Source organism: Asterias amurensis, chromosome 6, assembly GCF_032118995.1.
Source record: "Asterias amurensis chromosome 6, ASM3211899v1".
Classification (NCBI taxonomy): Eukaryota; Metazoa; Echinodermata; class Asteroidea; order Forcipulatida; family Asteriidae; genus Asterias; species Asterias amurensis.
Genome location: NC_092653.1, coordinates 23,560,036 through 23,578,971, shown reverse-complemented (window position 1 = coordinate 23,578,971; position 18,936 = coordinate 23,560,036). Strand labels below are relative to the sequence as shown.

Below are 18,936 nucleotides of genomic sequence, written 5' to 3'. Positions count from 1 at the left end.
TTGGTCGTCGAAGTTGCCAGAGAATAATGGAAAACAAACACCCTTGTCGCACAAATTTACGGTGTTTTAGATGCTTGAATTCGATACCCCAGCTAAGGTCTTGAATTCAATTCAACAAATATTTTAGTGAGAAATTACTTCTTTCTCGAAAACTACGTTACTTCAGAGGGATCCGTTACTCACAATATTGTATACTATCAACATCTCTCCATTGCTCATTACCAAGTAAGTTTTTTATGCTGACAATTATTTTGCCTTATTACCAATAGTGTCCATGTGGCATCTTGTTTCTGCGCTACTTAAACAACAAAACGTTTCATTACTAATATTATCTCTCACAAAAAAGTAAACAATGCATTCACAATCACAGTTCATCAACAAAACTCATTCATTATTCATTAGATTTCATATGCTTCCTGCACCTCATGTCACATGTCCCTAACTTTTTTTTACTTGATTGTGATGATTGGTTTCCAGTAAAAACAACCATCCTTTATCTCATACTGTGTGCATTATTGATAACGTTCAACATACCGTACAGCATTAAAGGTTAAAGGAACACGTTGCCTTGGATCGGACGAGTTGGTCTATGAAAAGCGTTTGAAACCGTTTGGTTATGAAATGCATATGGTTAGAAAGATGTTTTAAAGGTAGAATATAATGAGCCACACAAGTATCACTAAAAATTGCACGGTTTTCATTTTATGTGGCGAACTAACACGGTCGGCCATTTGTGGGAGTCAAAGTGTTTACTCCCATAAATGGCCGTCCGTGTTTGTCGACGAGGTAAAACGAAAACCATGCAATTTCGAGGCATATTTGTGTAGATCATTGTATTCTACTTTTACAACATCTTTCTAACCATCTCGATATTACACCAAACGGTTACAGGACGCTTTTCAAAGACCAACTCGACCGATCCAAGGCAACGTGTTCCTTTAATATAAACTCAATCCATTCAGACAACGCGTGAACTGAAATGGGACAGTCCCCTAAATATCCACCAGAGGTTGATATCTCCGGGATATTTGGTTTTATTGACATAAAAAGATATCAGCACCACAGAGGGTAAAAATAAAACACTTCAGTTGTTCATAGAGCAATCGACCAAGCTGTCTGCATTTACAACAAAATGGAGGACAACAACTTAGAAACAAGAGACGTTATGTAAATCCGCAACTATGGCTGGGAGGCGCATATCAAAGCAAGGGTTTAGTTTTTTCGGATCTCTTTTTTTCGGGGGGTGGGGGAGGGAAAGGTGTGGATATCGCAGTTATTACTTCAAAATAAGACATAAACCCTGTGAAGATAATTAGGAATTAAATGATTGCATTGAGAAAGAAATTGGTTGTTCAAAACATGAGGCAATAAAGTCACTGTGCCCCCCCCCCCCGTTTTGTTTTTTTCCTTAGTCTGTTGGCTGACCGGCTTTTGGTACTTTCCAATTGAAGCTTGCACATTCTTCAAGGTTGCACATCAGAAAATGCATCGTGAAACACCATTTGTACGTAGGGGACATTTTGTGTTAGTCATCATAATATTATGATGACTAACACAAAGATTACTTCTCACAGACCAAGCGCATGCGCAATCGGACGTAAACGTTGGCATTATTTAGGTGACAATAGGAAACATGTTAAGCGGCCGATGATCACTTTAAGATTCCGTATTTAACTTTAAGATTCCGTATATAAACGTCTTCCACAATACAAGTTGTCTTAATCGTCGAAAATGAAAACAATCGGGTATCTTTAAGATTTTTCGTATACAAGAACAATTACCGTTATACGCAAGATTAGTGACGTCACGTGTGGGCGTATTGTGCCAACTGGTGGTTGATCTGATTCGGTGGCTAATCTGAACATGCATGACCTCTATCCATAGTTGTTTGTGCTCGGTGGTGACTGCACGTAGGCCCTATTCTTGCTCCCGTCTGGATTACACGTGTGTATGTACGTCCCTCGTTTTTTATTTGCGGTGAGTGATCGGTTCGAGTTGAACGGCTTTGAACTGTATGCATGAACTTGATGTTCACCATTATCAACTTGTCTCGCAACTTCCATGGAAGGATTTGTCAGGAGGGAACGAACACAGTGCACCTACTTGTTAAAGTAACACCTCACAAGTTTGTGTTGGCATTTTGTCTTGACGGGTACCTCGCCACCCCGTAGTGTGCGAGGAAACGGGTGTATTTTAAGGCGAGTTTGGTGCTGAGGAGATTATTGTTCAGCCGTCATAATGGGTCGACCAATGGGTGGAGTATCACCAACATCAAACACAGAGAATGATCATTGGGGTGATATGGAATATATGATTGTAATAGCTGTTTTAGCAACTGTACTTTTCCTTGTCATCATCGTGTGTATTACTAAGTGTATTTGTTCAAAGTGTTGCGGTAGAACGTTTAAAATAACGTGCGAAGAATTTCAGGCGGTTTCGATTGATCACATGAAGGTCGACGAAGCCGAGGACATTACCTCTCGAGGATATTACAACCCCCGTAGAGGTCGAGACGTGCCGTGGATTACCACTACTTATAGTAACCGAGGTTTTAATGGGGGATTCCTGCATGACCCACTGCCGTCCGGCGTGTCAGGATCACCCCCGCAATTTTGGGAGCTAGGAGATGGGAACCCGCAGGTAAGAGCCCTGGATGCAAGCTCACTTACTGGGGGTGGCCAGTATACATACACATACGACGGCCATTTTGGAGTACGTAGTGATGAGACGCCATCGCCAATACCCGCTCTGACTGATGGAGGGATGGGGCCATCCTTCCAGGCGGACCATCAGCTACAGGAGTTGGTGAGAGCTGGAATGTCCCAGAGTGAAACCATCATGGTGGGGAGTAAACTTGTTGTTTTCATATCCCGCGAAGTGAACCATCTCGGTGACACGTTAGTACTGAATGAGATGGGTATCTCTCTGACGATCCCACCTCACGCCATCGATGTTGGACGCACCGAGCGCATCTCACTCATCCTGGACTGGGACTTGGGAGACTTTCCAGGCATGAGTGACGATCAGACAATCATCAGCCCCGTCGTGCACTGTGGGCCTCACGGACTCAAGCTGAACAAGCCTGCCATGCTGAGCTACAGACACTGTGCTTACAACATCAACGACGTTTCTATTGTGGCAAGTCAGACCCACCTCATGCAAAACAAGGACTGGAAGGAGGTTTGCTCTAAGGAGGACAGTATTAAACCGTACACACTTTTCCCGAATGAAGTGCAGGTTCAGGTGTCACATTTTACTCTTTATACCTGCATAGCTGAAGGGAAAACATCACCAAATAAAGGGATAAAAAAGTGGATGCAGTTGGCTGTGTTCGGTGGGAAGATGCGCGCCAAACAACACTACGAAATCCGCGTGTATTTACTGAACAACACCCCGTGCGCACTGCAATTTGCCGTACAAAATGAGGCGAAGAACCACTTCAAGATGTTGTGCCCCCGGAAGGAGTTCTTGTTCCATGGGGATGATCAGGACATGTTGGCCACCGTGCAACACGTCAACGAAGGGTGGTCACATCGGTTGGACGACCGGCAAGAACGTGTACCATTCCTCAACCTTTGGCATGGCAAGTGCCCCCATGTGTCTTTTATCTTCAAACACGAGAACGAGCACGTGCGGGACATAGATGTCAGACTGGTACTTCACCAGCAAGGCAGGGAAACAATTGAATCTGATAAGACGTGTTTAAAAGTCCTTGCCTCCATGAAATCTAACTCATCATCCAAGCGCAACTTTGAGAACATTGGAAACTCCAACAAGGCCGTCATCAATGTGTTTCCCTCGAGCAAGCGTAGAGGATCAGGAAAGAGAAGACGCTACGACAGCACCTCCAGCGTCAGCAGCAGGTCAGGAAGCATCAGCTCATTGTCTTCAGATGTTAGCTCATCCTCGAACTCATCAGTGCCTTCATCATCAGATACCTCATCAGACAACACATCAAACTCATCGTCAGATGACGAATTGTCTAAAACCACTGACCAACCCACGCAACAACCGTGCACGCAAAATATGAAGATAATCATAAACGGAGATGAATCCCCTTCTCCGACTGACTTCTTGAGTCAGGCTGGCTCTCCACGGACTATCTCTCACGAGCTCTGCATGGAGTTGGTGCTGCTCCTAGACCCATTGGCTACTCTGGGAAATGACTGGCGCATCCTCGCAAGTGCCTTGGAGTTAGACTCCTTGATACCACTCTTGAAGGACACTCCGGCTTACAAGCCCACGGAGACTCTGCTGGAGGAGGTGGAACATCAGTGCAAAGGTTTGCAGTGGTTAGCATCTGTCATGATCCAGGCACGGAGACTTGATGCTGCTAATGCTGTCATGAAGTATGTCAATACGAACAAAACGTGTGCTGAAAATGAATCGTGAACTGTGAACTAACACTAATATTGTACAAGTCCTAATGATACTGCCATAGTTAAAACCTGAATTTTGATGCTGCTTTGTCTGTACTCTTTTTGTGTATTTTGTCAGTTGGCCTATGCTGACACATACTCGTAAACACTGTCTAAATTACTTTGTTTGAATGAACCACTTTCTGAAAAACTATATTGAATATGTTTAGTTCGAAAAGAATAACTCTTTACGATTGGAGCTTACAGTCATGTCACACTATGCAAGTTACACGTTCCAGGCAATCTCAAACCAGTAAGAAAACGCCACTCGCATTTGAACGTTCACCTATTTTTCTTGTACGAACAATTATACTCAAGTTCTACTGAAGCGTTTCTGTAGCATGCACTTTACTGCAGTTGGTTGTTTCTAGTCTAAGTTGTCTGGAAAAAATGGCCTCGTGTGACACGGCCCTTCAAAACAAAATCATTGTCCTCGGTTTCAATCAGAAATGTTGGAAGAGTGAAGTGAATTTTTTTAAGGATGCAACTTTTTGTGGTGATTGCACTTCCTGTTTTTATCAACTTTTGATATGAAAGAGGGGGGGGGGGGCACGTCTCAAAACTTGTTCAGCGGTATACTTTTATGATGCATGATTAATACAAATGTGAAATATGACACAACGTAAAACTTCTCATATGGCCAAAAACAGTGTAGCCTGCCTTTGTGGCTATGGAATGTCACTCTTTTTGTTACAAAAAATGTTTACGTGGTCTATAGGAATGTTGCAGGTATGTTGGAATACAATCGCACTTCAATGATGAGCTTTACGAACAGGGCAACCAATAGTTGCGTTTAGTAGCACATGTTCGTTGAGTTATAAAAAAAGAACGGTGATTGCGTATCGTGCACGTGCTATTATTTCCAGCGTGGCAAGCAATACAATAGTGCGGAACCTGAGAATTAAAGGGTAAAGTACCTTGTTGTAATCTCAAACTTGCGATTGTTAAGTTGTTGGAATGTTTTTATGTAGTGGTTTGTATAAAAATGCGTGTTGATAGGGTGTAGAGATAACCAATCCGGTTAATCACGTGAACTTTGTCTTATAACTATTATTCTTTGTTCATGATTATTATTCGTGCAAGTTGCACTGTTGTATGTAAAACTATTTCTCTACGAGAAGCAAATGTATGACACATTTTGTCCGGGCAGGTAGAAAATTCAATGTATATATATGTCTGACCAAAGGGGTCCCATAATATCCGAATACGAGCGAGACTTTCATGGTATTTTCTGGGATTATTACAGGCGCCATTTTGAAAAAAATTTGGACCCCTACTTTTTTCGATACATACCTCTTCAGTCATGTTAAATGAATGAACTTACACATGATGTCATTTTGATCGCCTTCTTCAAGATTTGTTTAATGATGTAAAAAAATGTTATTTTCATCACTGCCTGATGTAAAAGATCAATTGGGATTGCTTTTTATCAGAAGCGAAAGACATTGGACAGGTTGAGGGGGGGGGGTGAACAAACTATAAATAACATGTGTGAATGTAAAAAGAAGGTTGTGCTAAATAGTTGTTTTTATACGAACACTATAGTTTTGTTTGAATGGCAATTTATCAAGTTTAAATTGACTTCATAGAAGCAGAACTGGAATGTGATGTGTGTGTGTGTTGCTTAAAGGCAGTGGACACTATTGGTAATTACTCAAAATAATTATTAGCATAAAACCTTACTTGGTAACGAGTATTGGAGAGAGGTTGATGGTATAAAACATTGTAACGACTCCCTCTGAAGTGCATAGTTTTCAAAAAAGAAGTAATTTTCTGCGAATTTGATTTCGAGACCTCAGATTTAGAATTTGAGGTCTCGAAATCAAGCATCTGAAAGCACACAACTTCGTGTGACAGGGGTGTTTTTTCTTTCACTATTAGACTTCGACGACCAATTGAGCTCAAATTTTCACAGGTTTGTTATTTTGTGCACATGTTGAGATACACACCAAGTGAGGAGACTGGTCTTTGACAATTACCAATAGTGTCCAGGGGTCGATTTCACAAAGAGTTATGACTAGTCCTAACTTAGGACTAGTCCTAGGAGATATACAAATTACATGGATAGTCCTAAGTTAGGACGAGTAACTGGTCCTAACTCGAGATAAGACTAGTCCTAACTCTTTGTGAAATCCACCCCAGGGTCTTTAAGTTGTCATTGCGCATGCTGCTTATAGTGGCAAGCCGCCATAGCTGGTGGCAAGACGACTCCTCTATGCCGTACACAGATGCAGTCACTGTAGTATAACACGAAAGTGTAAGGCCGTCAGGGCTAGTGGCAACATCAAAGCGTTCCCATTGATTGATCCGGTTTATTTTGCCAAAAAAATGCATTTCTTTATGCTCATTATCATGTAGTATTTTTGTTATGTGCCTTGTGCCGAAGCCTATTATTTCACGTATACAACTTTTGTTAATTTGACGGCCGAGTGATAATTGAGTCGGACCTACACACACTGGCACGTAATGAATTAATTCATATTTTAACGGTTCTTTTCATGAGATTGTACAAACGAATATAACGATAATTCGTGTAAAAAACACCAAATATTGACTTATTATTTAACCTTTGCTTTTACATTTATATATTTATCCAAATTAAAACCATGAAGCGACATGGGATATACTTTGCAGTGTGAGAAGATGGCCCCTTTTATTTTGATTCATTGTAATTTATTTCGCTTAATTTAAATAGAACAATTCTTGTTCAAATTGTTATTGTTGTTATATTTATACTGTATTATAATTATTATTCAAAATCGTATTGGCTAAATATTTTGTATTAACAGTTGTAATGAAATACGTGCTCATTGACAATTATGTCATTATGTTTTATTGAAACGATGTACAATTAGCTCATTGAACTTCTATAAATCAATGTCCTAAAAAAAAACATAACCTTGTGACTCATTCGAACACAACAAATTGTCAAATTGCATAGGTCTGCCTGCTATTGTCAAACCCGTTCTAAATTCTATTTTGAGGTGTTCCGTTTCCACTTCGAATGTTACCCATACCTATGAAATACAATTTTCTTTCCAATAAGAGGGATTTGTTCACTGTTTAACAATGAGCTTTATGCACTTTTTGATTGTGGAATTCTGTTTACATTTTCCGCAGAATCGGTCCTAGTGTACACTGACCTCTCCCACAGGGTAAACAACAAGCAAACAATTGAATTGCGAAATCCGACCTAAAAAAATATTGGGGAAAGTCCCGTTTGAGTCCAAGACAGGGATCTCTTGACCTTTAACGGAAGTGATAGAAACCGAACAGTTGGTGTTAGTCTGGTCATAGACTGTCCTTACTCTATGGTCTGGTGTATAGGCCTAACGCGATAACTTGTACACAATGCGTGAGTCAGTGGTCCAACGTTGAACTACAGGCATGTCAAGATGAATTGAATTCATTGGGTGTCCACGCAAAAGGACTGGATAACTTATTATGGAAACAAGCAATGTCCTCATGTTCAAATCAGCCTGTAACGTCAGCGTATTGTTTGTGCTTATAGGCGCTAGGCATATAGCTATAGGCCTATACCTATATAATACCAAATTGGATACCATCCAACTATTTGATCAAGGTTTTTTTTTTTTACCGAACAGAACAATTTTTTTTTTTTTTTTTTTGGGGGGGGGGGGGGGGCAATTCAGATGAACTAAAAATAGCCTTCAATTCAAGAAAGACTCTGCAATGGTCGAAACGTCAGGCATGTATGTTGTACTAAAAATAGGTTTACTTGAGGTACAGGCCTATATTTGTAGCACTTTCACAGCCTAGTTCACGCGCGGTTCCCTCCGTGCGGGTCTTTTTGTTGTTGTTGCTGTTGTTGGTTGTTTTGTTATGGTTGTTATGGTTTTCTTTATGGACTGCTCTTTTATTACTTCGACACCCCTAGGCATGTTCCCACGACAACTCTATGTTTGAAAACACTGAAAAACCTAGGTGATTTGTACGCTTTATAAATTAGCTGTGGTTTTGGGCACTGTCATTGTGCCAGTCTTGTTTCTTATCTCTTTATTCTGTGCGTATGCCATGACTTTTTCGGAAGGGGGGGGGGGGGCTTGAACACAGGGTGTTGCTCCAAAAAAGAGGCAGAGGAATGGGTTTGTGTTAGTGGGTGCACCTGATTGGTGGCTGGGGGGGGGGGGGGGGCACTGGAAGTTTGTGGGTGCTTGGGCTACGCCGCTGGGTTGCGATGTTCCGATTTTATTCGTCGTGTCTTTGATTATGTTTGAACTGTGAGGTAAATTTGGCCCTATTAACATAATTATGAACTTGGTACATGGTACCATCAGTTACGGCCAGCTTCGTTGTTATCCATTACTTTGGGATGAAACAAAAGTCGACTTTGCTCTTCGAACACTGATTACAATCAGAACGTCTAAGGCCCTACTCGATGTCAATACAGCATTGCGGTTATCAGTGGACACACATAAGAGACACTATTGACAATGTTCTTGTGTGATGTACCTCCATGGTGTGACTCACTCGAATACTTTGAACCTTCCTCCATGTTTGAACTGTATATGTAAAACAATCAACTACTTCAAACAATTAATGAAACTTCAAAGTGGCGTCTACGGCTACCACAATCAGTTCTGAAGAAACCACACTCAGCGCTATCGGACCGGACGCAATTCCATGACGCTGCTCTTGGCCCTTTCTCGTGATCCCTAAAACTTTGGACGGGTCTACTATTTAACCGATGTAAAAAAAGAGCGATACAAAAATGAAAAAAGTTACATTCAAAATGGCCGCAATTTGTTTTCCTTTATGCCTACCTCGTTAGGACGTAACAGAAACGAGATCAAAACGTAACCCTATGTAAACCTTATTTAGTGGTGTACGATGTTAGCCCGTTTAGGAGACGTTTAACAGGTTTTTTTTTAAATAGCTTAAAAAAAAAACCAAGCACTTGTTATTGTGTTTTCCGCTACTGGAAGAAAATAACAATGAAGACGTACACTTTAAACAACAAAAACGTGTTACTATATTAACTAACTTCTCGATAACAGAACGTCCTTTTGTATATTGACAATTTTTTTTAACTCGCCACAAATTATTAACAAAGACAAAACAACGAGTTTAATACTGAGTCATAGATAGAAAAACCAAGACAAGTGTACACCTCCTGGTTGCTGTGTTTATATCTACGTGTGGGGGCCGGGTTGTCGCAATAACAACTTTATCGTGTTATTCACTTTTTGTTTGAGTTCCAAAGTTCAAGCAAGATGTTTAGGCCCTATATCTCAAGTTTTAGATTAATAATTGCATTGTTCGGTGCTATGTGGGGGTCGTTTAGGCTGGTTGGACCTTTCATTGTCCCCACCCCCCCCCCCCCCCCCCCCGCCACACACACACACACAACAAGAGGGCGCTATATTGGTCTGGCCCATAGAAACAGAACCCGTAGAACGCTGAGCTCGACCACCCTCTGTGTCGTCTATGGTCTGGCCCACTACTTCTCAAATCCAAAATGGCGGCCCAAATCACTCACTCAATGGGTGGGAAAATAGCCTGCCTATGAATACACCTTTTATAAACTACTAACACAATTAATAAATAACTATTTTGAAGACTTCCATGTCATAGCATTAATTATTAACAATCAAGCAAGGCGTGTGAAACTTGAATAAATTTTAGACACAACAATTCTGTTAACTGTTCCATACAGCAAGTTTGCTTTTAATGAAGCTTTATTTAAAACAAATCTCAAATCTACTAAAATAATACACATAGATGTGGCATATTTCTTTACAGTATTTGTTGTACATAGAGATATTTTGTTGATGATCTTATTCATTATATTTCATGGCACTATCAGCTGTCAATTTTGGGGTCATACAGTAAGCTTTTACTATCTGCAAATTACTGTGATTTCTTTAGAACATTACACAAAAACAGCAGTACAAAAAAGTTTTAACATTTTGTGTGACATTAAATTTCCAGTAGAAATCTTTCCACCAAACTTAATGTAGTATGTTTTTAAACAAAATTAACTGGACTTAAAATCAAAAATGCTTTCTGAAACCTTTTAGTTTTGTGTTACCTTTTGGGTACCTTTAAGGGTAAAATATGAAGTTTTTTTTACTGCAGCATAAATTTAGTAAATAATATCCATCTAGTACTATTGGGGGTCAAGCATATAACATAAACGTTTTAGATAATTAAGTGTCACTTCAGAAAGATCTTATCTCTGCAAATAATTTTAAACCATAATAACAAAATGGCAAAGGTAATGAATCCTTACAAAATCATGGAATGTACACATGTTGTGGTTTATCCTGCTACAACATGATCAAAACCACTCGTTGCACAAACTTGTCATAGAGGTAATTTCTTTTACTTATCTTGATTGTTTTTACAGACTCCATAACATAGCCTCCTCAATTTCTAGGCTTGTTTTGACATGTATTGAACTCAATGATATAATTTTGTTTTTCTATTGTTATGATCAAGGTTATTTGGATGAGACATGATTTTATTTTATTTTAGCTAGGTTAGAATGTATGTCGAGGACATCAGGGTCTTATTAAATTGCAATGCCTACTCCAAAATGAGTGCGTGCTTATAGTAGTAGTAGAACATTCTTTATTGATAGGTAAGCATGTTTTGCAGGTTAGCTACATTAGGAACTTGTACATAAATTATGCATACTTCATATTTGGAGGAAGGAAACTTTATGCATTCAGTGTAAACACCACTACAGGGTTTCAGAGACTTAACTAGCCAGTGCGACCAGTTAGCATATCAATTTCTGTCCACCTGTGTATAATGCTTTTCAACACTGAACTAGCCAGCCAGACCACATGGAGAGACTTTTGATCGTTACACGAGTGTTTAAACACACACTTGGCCAGGAGACCAGTTAAGGAATAATGCTATGCTAACTCTGTAAGCAGAGAGTTGTGAACATTACTGCTGAACGCTGTGAAAAGTTGTGTATCTTCAGGTTTATTTATCAATAGACACTTCATGAAAGTGAGCATGCAATATTCAGTTCAATTCAATCAAACTCTTTTGAGTGTACAAAATAAGTCTTTTTAAAACAATGTGACAACAATAATTTCTTTATGGGGCACTCTTGTCATGACCAAAGTAGGGTTGTAGCTGTACATGGAATTATGAATACTAAACCTATTACTGTACACACACGCAAGCCCTCCATAGCTCTGCACATGCGCATTGACTGGGTTGGAGTTCATAATTTGATGTACAGCCGCAAACCTGCTATGATCATGATGACGGTGCTCATTTCATGCTTTCCTTTGCATACTTTTATGACGATTTTGGTAGCAAAACAAAATTTAATAGAAAAAAGAGCTACCTACAAAACAATATATTTCGGACTTGAAATATATTTCCCTGCAAAAGAGAGAAAAATAACGTTTGCCCAACCATCACCTATTCAAATTTAGAGAGCATCATAAATGTATTTACATGAGAAAGTTTGACTCTGCATCAAAAATTCTATATACAATTTTTCTATTTCTAATTTTTCCAAGCTGCTTAATGACATAGTTTGCTTATTACAAGGATTTCACTTGAAAGAGTTATTGGATATCATTCATTTGGCAACAAAAATTTAGAGGTAATATTTTGTAAAACACTAATTTGATGAAATTATGACAAACAAAAGTGTGACAAGAACAGAAATAAACCCAGAAAAAGATACAGAAACACTAACACTCTTAGAAAAAAGGGGGGAAAAGCAATCAAAACTTTTGCAGAAAAAATTAATGTGCCAATGATATGGCATACTTTCTATGTGCCCTTTTCTTACATAAATTTCTGAATACTTGTGAAAATATCTGAATACTTAATTTTGTTGAATTAAGCAACCCTTTCGAACAATCAAATTTGTGAATATTCAGTCACCAGCCAAAATACAAAGTCACATGTACAGTCTGCCACTGGTATCCTACTATTTTTTGCCAAGCAGAAAATTGTAAAGCAATATTTTCGGCTTCAGTAGTTGTATGAAATTGGGCTCAGGAATTTTTCAGCTACATGTATTAAGAGCGTTTTTAAGACCAAGCCACTAATCGGAACTACGGCATATTTAACTGGTTTAAGGAGAGCAGTACAATAATGCATTGTAATGAAATTTACACTCAGGTTTGATGACATAAGTTTCAGTACACCCAGAGGATCATAAATGCAACACTTTTCAACAACAGGCAATGTTCTACACATTTCTTAAGTATTTTTCCTCAAAAGCAGGAGGCTTTTAAGCATCAACCGATTGGAGTTATAAAGATACAACAGAATATTCTTTAGCTACTGATTTCAAACAAACACTAATTTACTCACTAATGATGCAATCTTACTCTATTCCGTAATAAGCTCTTCTGTTACAAGGCTGGTGTTTTCGGACGACAATGATGGCATTTCGATGCTGTCTTCAAACCACATGACCAATCCTTGGTTGACTAACTCCTTGTTTAGGGACTGAATCTGTGGACGATCAATGATTGGACAGACAGAAAAACAGAAAAATTAAAGAAGATTCGGAAAAGAAACCGATAACAAACAGAGAGCTTACATAAAACGATTATATGTCAAGTTGCTGGGCGTCTTTTGGAGATAGTTTTATCTGTTACAAAACATGAACATGTATTTCACATGTAAACGCACAATTTGGTAACTTTTAAATATCCAGACACTCTATTCCCAAATTCTGGCTAAAACCTTGGGGTAGGGTGCTTTGAATCAATGGTCAACACTAAAACTTTACCTTGGCACTTTAAAGAGCCAGTACACCTAATCTTTATCTCATGTCCAAAATAGTATCCTTGTGAAAGTGTGCATTTTGAAAGATGCTGTTCTCCTACATGTATGCACCTTCTCCAAGATATGAAGTTATTTATCCTGTTTAACCCTTTAGCATGCATACTGCTTGCAGCTGTCCTATCTATAACATGCTGCCTACCACCCCCGATATAGTGAGGGTGGTATCCTTTCTCTTTAATCATCATCCCAATTGTGTATTCAGTAAAACGTTATTCTACTGAAACGATAATTAAAATTGATGGCCTACCCTTCTCTCGCTGTCCGTGTAGAAAAGTTCAACAAATGGTACTCCATCCTCACTGTAGCTTGTCACCTGTCCTTGTAAGATTGCAAAACTCTGTGCGACCTGCTCCACAAAGATTCTGGCTGTTTCAGAGAAATCTTCCTCATCTGTTGATTGTAAAAGCACATGCAATTTAAGTAAAGCCAGAGACTAAAAAAAAAAACACGCAGTTTGTCAACCTAGCCCACTGACCTTACGTGTCCACGATAACAAAACAACAATTTAATCTATCAAATTTCAAGCTTTTGCGTTGAAACGTCAGGTTATTAACTATTTGTTGCAACTTTTAAACTATTTACATAAAATACACTAAAAGTGGAAGCATCAGTTTCGCCAAGACTAAAATGCCTTTATGAGAAGCGCAATCTGAAATTCTCTTTCCTTGAAGAATGACTCAGACGGTGATTTCAACAATTTGTTGTTCTCTGCCTTATGTCTTTTGACTTTTGCTGTTTTAATCAGCAAGTATTTAAACATATTTACATGCAGAGCTAAGAGTGTTAAATTCCGAGTGTGAAGGGGGAAATATAATATTCTTGTCTCACTTACCAGCCAAGGGTGCAATATTTGACAGGTAGCATTCCGTAGCTTGAAATGGTAGTGACATAAAGTCTGTTCTGATCTGCTTCAGAACACAGCTATCAGTTCTAGCATAGCCACCATAGTCTAAGAACTTCAAGTCTACTTCTTCAGTGTCGGGGTAGATGTCCACTACTTGAGCACGATACCAGCCTTGCATTATAGGCGCAGCACATATAACACCAACTGGACAAAACAAAAACCAGAGCAAAATGTAACAATTATTACATTTTATTATCGAGACAACCACTGGACCACTTGTCCAGTAATATTAGCACTTGGCAAGAAACCCCACTATATAAACAAGTTCAAGAGGCATGTAAAGATGTTTCACAGTGTTGAGAAGAGGTTAAATCACTGCTTATGTTCAGTCCAATATTGCTAGACACTCAAAAGTTCAACTGGACTCTGTAAACAGCCTCAAGATCTGACCTTATTACTTAGCAAAGGATGTACTTGACATTTGTTTAACAGTTTAACTGGAAAAACTGTCGTAAGAAATTAGTTTTCGCATTGTAATGATAAGATGCAAGGTAGTTTAAGGGTACAATTGAATCAATAAAAACAAACCGATTTCACATCCGTACCTTCAATTGGCCTGGGAAGAGGTGGTGTCATCTCCACTTGGCTGTAACAGTTATTCATGAAGCTGTCTAGTCTGGGTAAAGCCATGTATGTTGGGTGGGTTGGCTGCTGGATGAAGACATGACCTGCAGACACAACACTAGAGACCAGGACATCATTGATGATCTCATCATGCAGATGAATCTGTGAGGGAAATTAAAACCAACATATAACAACCTTTTCTTCAGACAATGAAAATATGTGCCTGTGCACAAGCATTCTACAACTGTTAACAAAAACCAGGTGCCTTCTTTTGACATCATTAATAGTGGTGCGTGTATGAGGCATAAGAATTGTTGTCTTTCTGTCACTGAAATGTGTTCTTCAAAACCTTCTCAATATCGTTACTAAGCTTCCCACAGATTAATTTCGCCTTAAGCAGCCCCGTTGATTAGTAATCATATTGAAACATTTTAAACGTTAAAAGACACATGGTCAGAGGTTAGGTTAATCTTACCGTGGATATTTCTGGTGCGACAAGATCAGGCTGAATTTGTTTGCTCTTGATGTATTGCTTGCTGGTGTCGATTGCAGGGAACTTGTGCTGGATATCTTTAAGGGCTGCATCAATTTGGCTCTGAAAACCTATCAAGCAAATGTGGACAAATTATTGCATTAACCTTTGCCCTGCACAGAATGTGACCTTAGACACTGGATTTCTTTGCGCAGAACCATTGATCCATACTTAATATGGGTTTGGGGATTGTGGTATATAAAGGTAATTTTGGTACAATGCACCAACCATAATCAGATTTAGTTCCTAAAAAAAATTGTATTGGTCTTTTGAAAAGACCAAACAAAGGAGAACGACTTCACCCACATGGTGTAAACCAAAACCTGATTTCCACCTTTATTGAAAGCATTTAGAAAAGTTTATCAAATACCTTCAACAACACAGATTTGTAGAGTTTCGTCCTCTGGCATGTCAAGAAGAGTCACTTTGGCACCTGATCGATTCCGGATTCCTTTGATGTTTTTTCCCTAATGAAGTAAAAAAAAACACAAAAAACGTGTATTAAGAACGTGAATACTTTGCAATGGATAAGCCCGCTTTACCAAGTGGAGAGACTGCTGTGTAATATGTTGCGACTGCTAGCAGAACATGAAGCTTGTTTTTACATTCATATCATTAATAAGACAAAACTTGTAAATTTAACAAAAACTTACTGCTTTCCCAATGAGTCGACCACACAAATCAGCGGGGAATTCAAACCGGTAGACAGTGGGCATTTCAGGAGCAACAGGCTGCTGCAACTGCTGCACTGCTCCTGTGCTTGTTGTCGACCCTGTGCAGCGCCCACTATCAAATGATGAGCTGTCGCTGTTAGACTCGCTACCTAAATCTGATCCAGCCATGGACCTAACAGAGAGAGTAAAATTTCAAAGATTAGTCCACATGGATTTAGTCAACAGGTTATCCAGATGTCTCTCGCAAACCTTACTTAGAATTTGTACACCCTTGTTTATATTGACTTTCTGCATACAGTTACATGTAATTCTAGAAACTTATCTTATGAATTTTGCAGCGAACCATTCTCAACCCATCAGAAGCCTAAATATAAGTTAGAGTGTACATGTACTTTCGTCCATGTGCAACAAACATGTTGACTCTGATGGTGTGCCTGATTTCATGTCAGGCAGGAACAGCCACTCAAGTAAAAAAAACTGCAAGTGATGTTTTTATCAAAATTAAGCAACACACCTTTTGATGGGTTTGGGGCAGTGGTTTTGGGGCAGTGGTTTTGGGGAGGTTATGGTTAATAAAACATCCCTCACCCTTCTGGATGACTATGAACACTTGTAGTTGGTGACACTGGCGACTTGGCTTCTTGTTGATCTTGCTGCATTGTTGCAGTAGCCCAATCTAAGGTAAGTGATATCTCCCCCTCGCTTGGTAAACCATTATCAGGGATAGCGGACTCCAAAGATGTTTTAATCGCCTGTGTGACTTGCTCCTCAATGACCTTATCCACTGGAAGGGTTTCTGTCTCATTGGCATTAGTTGCAAACCCTGAATCATTCACATTGTCCATTAAAGCAAACATGTCCTGCGCTTCTTCAGCGATAGTTTTCTGAACAACTTCATTCTGTGATTGACCTTCATCCGAAAACTCAAGTTTCTCACTCTGTGCATTCAAGGAACTTCTCTGGGTAGAGGAACAATCAGCTGAAGGCAATTCCTCTTTCAAACTCTCTCCTTTTATGTCAGTTTTGCTTTCCTGATCTTTCTTTGCAAGCGGTGATCTATCCTTCTTTGTTTTATTCCTGTATAAGTAAAGTCCGACTAATCCTGCGGTTATAGCAGCAGTGCCGCACACCATGGCATACTTTGTATAACGCAATTGAGCCATGGCTAACTATTTTTCCTGAAAAACTAACTTTAATTTTTTAATGTCTCTCAGATAAGGGTTCAGCAACCCCACACAAAAAATACTCAAATTGGAAGTGAATGTAGAATATCGTAAGCGTATAAATACTACAAAAGTGTAACAAAAAAGGCCTCCTGGCCCCCACAAATATATACTATTAGGGGTGACCGTTTCAAAGAGCGGAAACTGAGTCTTGTACTGAAGTCCTTGAGTCTAGGACAGGTTGATTTCTTAATAGATAAACAGGTGCAATGTTTCTATACGATAGTAATCTCAGTATATCCGAGGGAGGTCTTCGTCTGAATTGATGGAAAACATTGATGCTGTGTTGCTCTGTCATTTGCAGTGCCATTCAGGAAAAGCTGAAGGGAGAAATTAAAAAGAATAACACAGCATGAGTTAGCCCTAAACTTTAATAAAAGAGACCACAGTTATATTATAAACAAAAACAGTACATGTAACAGTATTTCTGTTCCTTGCTCTATGATTACACGATCATATTTACAAAATTTTTAAAGAGGCAACTTTAACTTAACATTTTTAGTGTTTGCACTGTATTTGAATGTTTTTGAAACTGCTTTACCTATTATAATCTAGCCTAATGTTTACTGCAGCTACACAATAAAACCTAGATTCTTGTGTCGCTGCAGTATACTTTTTAGTTTTACTGTTTATTATTAGGCAATTCTCTCAGTCATGCAGTCAACCACTAGACCACTAGTCGTATTGACCCCATCAAAAATTGAACATGAGTGACAAGTAAAAGTATGTATTGACACCATTATTGGGGCTAGGTATTCAATATCACTCAGCAGGATCAAGCTGTTGGTGTTGCACAACAGTCAGTAAACACCATGGACCTCCATGGTAAACACCAACAACTCGGGTTTGTTTTTCAGGAATGAGACATGTCGTTTGTTTTAATTTTGTTGTGATGAAAACATAAATAAATTGCTCAATCAAAAGTTGCAAAGATAGAAAAGTGCACATGTTTCATTTACACTCTGACTTTTTATTCAAATTGCCGTTTAATCCTACAAAAAAATGTTTATGTACTTGACAGACATAAAACAAGCGTGGAAATTGACAACCGATTGAACCATTCTTCACCATGGTTGCAACTTTCCACCATGCGCATATGGTACAACAAACAGCAATCCAGAATACAATACACAGTCAATAATGCCTACACTACAGCCCAGAATCGCCACGTGTGACCATCAACAAAGATCATTAATTTCTGCCAATTTTAACAAAAGACAAGTACTTTTTCCACCAAAAACATCAACTATAGATATCAAGTTACCCGTCTACGTGAAAATAAATTATATTTACCTCGACCAAAAGGAGAATTTTCACAAAATTCTCCAGCAGTTAGAAGCAAAATCACCACCACGTGGGATACGTAGCAAGAGACTGAAGCATGAGGCGCACAGCTCGTATTTATATGAGGTAAAACATATGATTTAAATTACATTTTAATTAATACTACAAATAACGAAACAGTTGTTGGCACTTTTATTTAGTTTTTTGTTGTCTTTGAAATTTGTTAAATTTTCTAATTTGCGAAATTTTGTTATAGACAAAAATGTTATATTTGTACATATTTATTTGAGAGTGTGTACCCCCGTGCTTTTCAGCATTTAACGGGTTCCCTGAATATCGTGTGAGTAACGATGGATTGATACAACAAACTCAACAATGTGATCCGCCCAAAACATTGGTTTATTGTGAACATATTCTGCTGGAAATCTCAACGAATCAGTAAATTATAAAAGACATGCAGTTGACATGTGTTTTCTTTCAAGAATTTTTTGTTAAAAAATACTTTATCAAATCTGAAGTGATAACTTTAATAATAAGATGG

At 38.8% G+C, this 18,936-nt stretch overlaps 2 protein-coding genes across 2 annotated transcripts; one reads left to right on the top strand and one right to left on the bottom strand.

Moving 5' to 3' along the window:
• The first annotated feature begins 1,467 nt into the window (after positions 1-1,467).
• Positions 1,468-7,044, top strand: LOC139938891 (uncharacterized). The gene has a single exon (XM_071934539.1). The coding sequence runs from the start codon at positions 2,239-2,241 to the stop codon at positions 4,390-4,392; it is 2,154 nt and encodes a 717-aa protein (XP_071790640.1). The 5' UTR covers positions 1,468-2,238; the 3' UTR covers positions 4,393-7,044.
• A 3,046-nt stretch (positions 7,045-10,090) lies between these two features.
• Positions 10,091-18,479, bottom strand: LOC139938809 (A-kinase anchor protein 1, mitochondrial-like). The gene is made up of 9 exons (XM_071934447.1): positions 18,405-18,479; positions 16,477-17,431; positions 15,868-16,060; positions 15,585-15,681; positions 15,158-15,285; positions 14,664-14,844; positions 14,047-14,262; positions 13,462-13,604; positions 10,091-12,878 (listed from the first exon to the last, which is right to left on the bottom strand). The coding sequence occupies exons 2-9, from the start codon at positions 17,049-17,051 to the stop codon at positions 12,753-12,755; spliced, it is 1,659 nt and encodes a 552-aa protein (XP_071790548.1). The 5' UTR covers positions 17,052-17,431; positions 18,405-18,479; the 3' UTR covers positions 10,091-12,752.
• Between the last annotated feature and the right edge of the window lie 457 nt (positions 18,480-18,936).

What these genes read in the sequence shown, in the direction of transcription:
- LOC139938891 (XM_071934539.1), top strand. Translation starts at nt 2,239, where the DNA reads ATGGGTCGACCAATGGGTGGAGTATCACCAACATCAAACACAGAGAAT.
- LOC139938809 (XM_071934447.1), bottom strand. Translation starts at nt 17,051, where the DNA reads ATGGCTCAATTGCGTTATACAAAGTATGCCATGGTGTGCGGCACTGCT. An exon ending in ACAAATCTGTGTTGTTGAAG is followed by an intron (nt 15,286 to 15,584) that starts GTATTTGATAAA and finishes TTTGCTTGATAG; the next exon opens with GTTTTCAGAGCCAAATTGAT. An exon ending in TCGCACCAGAAATATCCACG is followed by an intron (nt 14,845 to 15,157) that starts GTAAGATTAACC and finishes TTTCCCTCACAG; the next exon opens with ATTCATCTGCATGATGAGAT.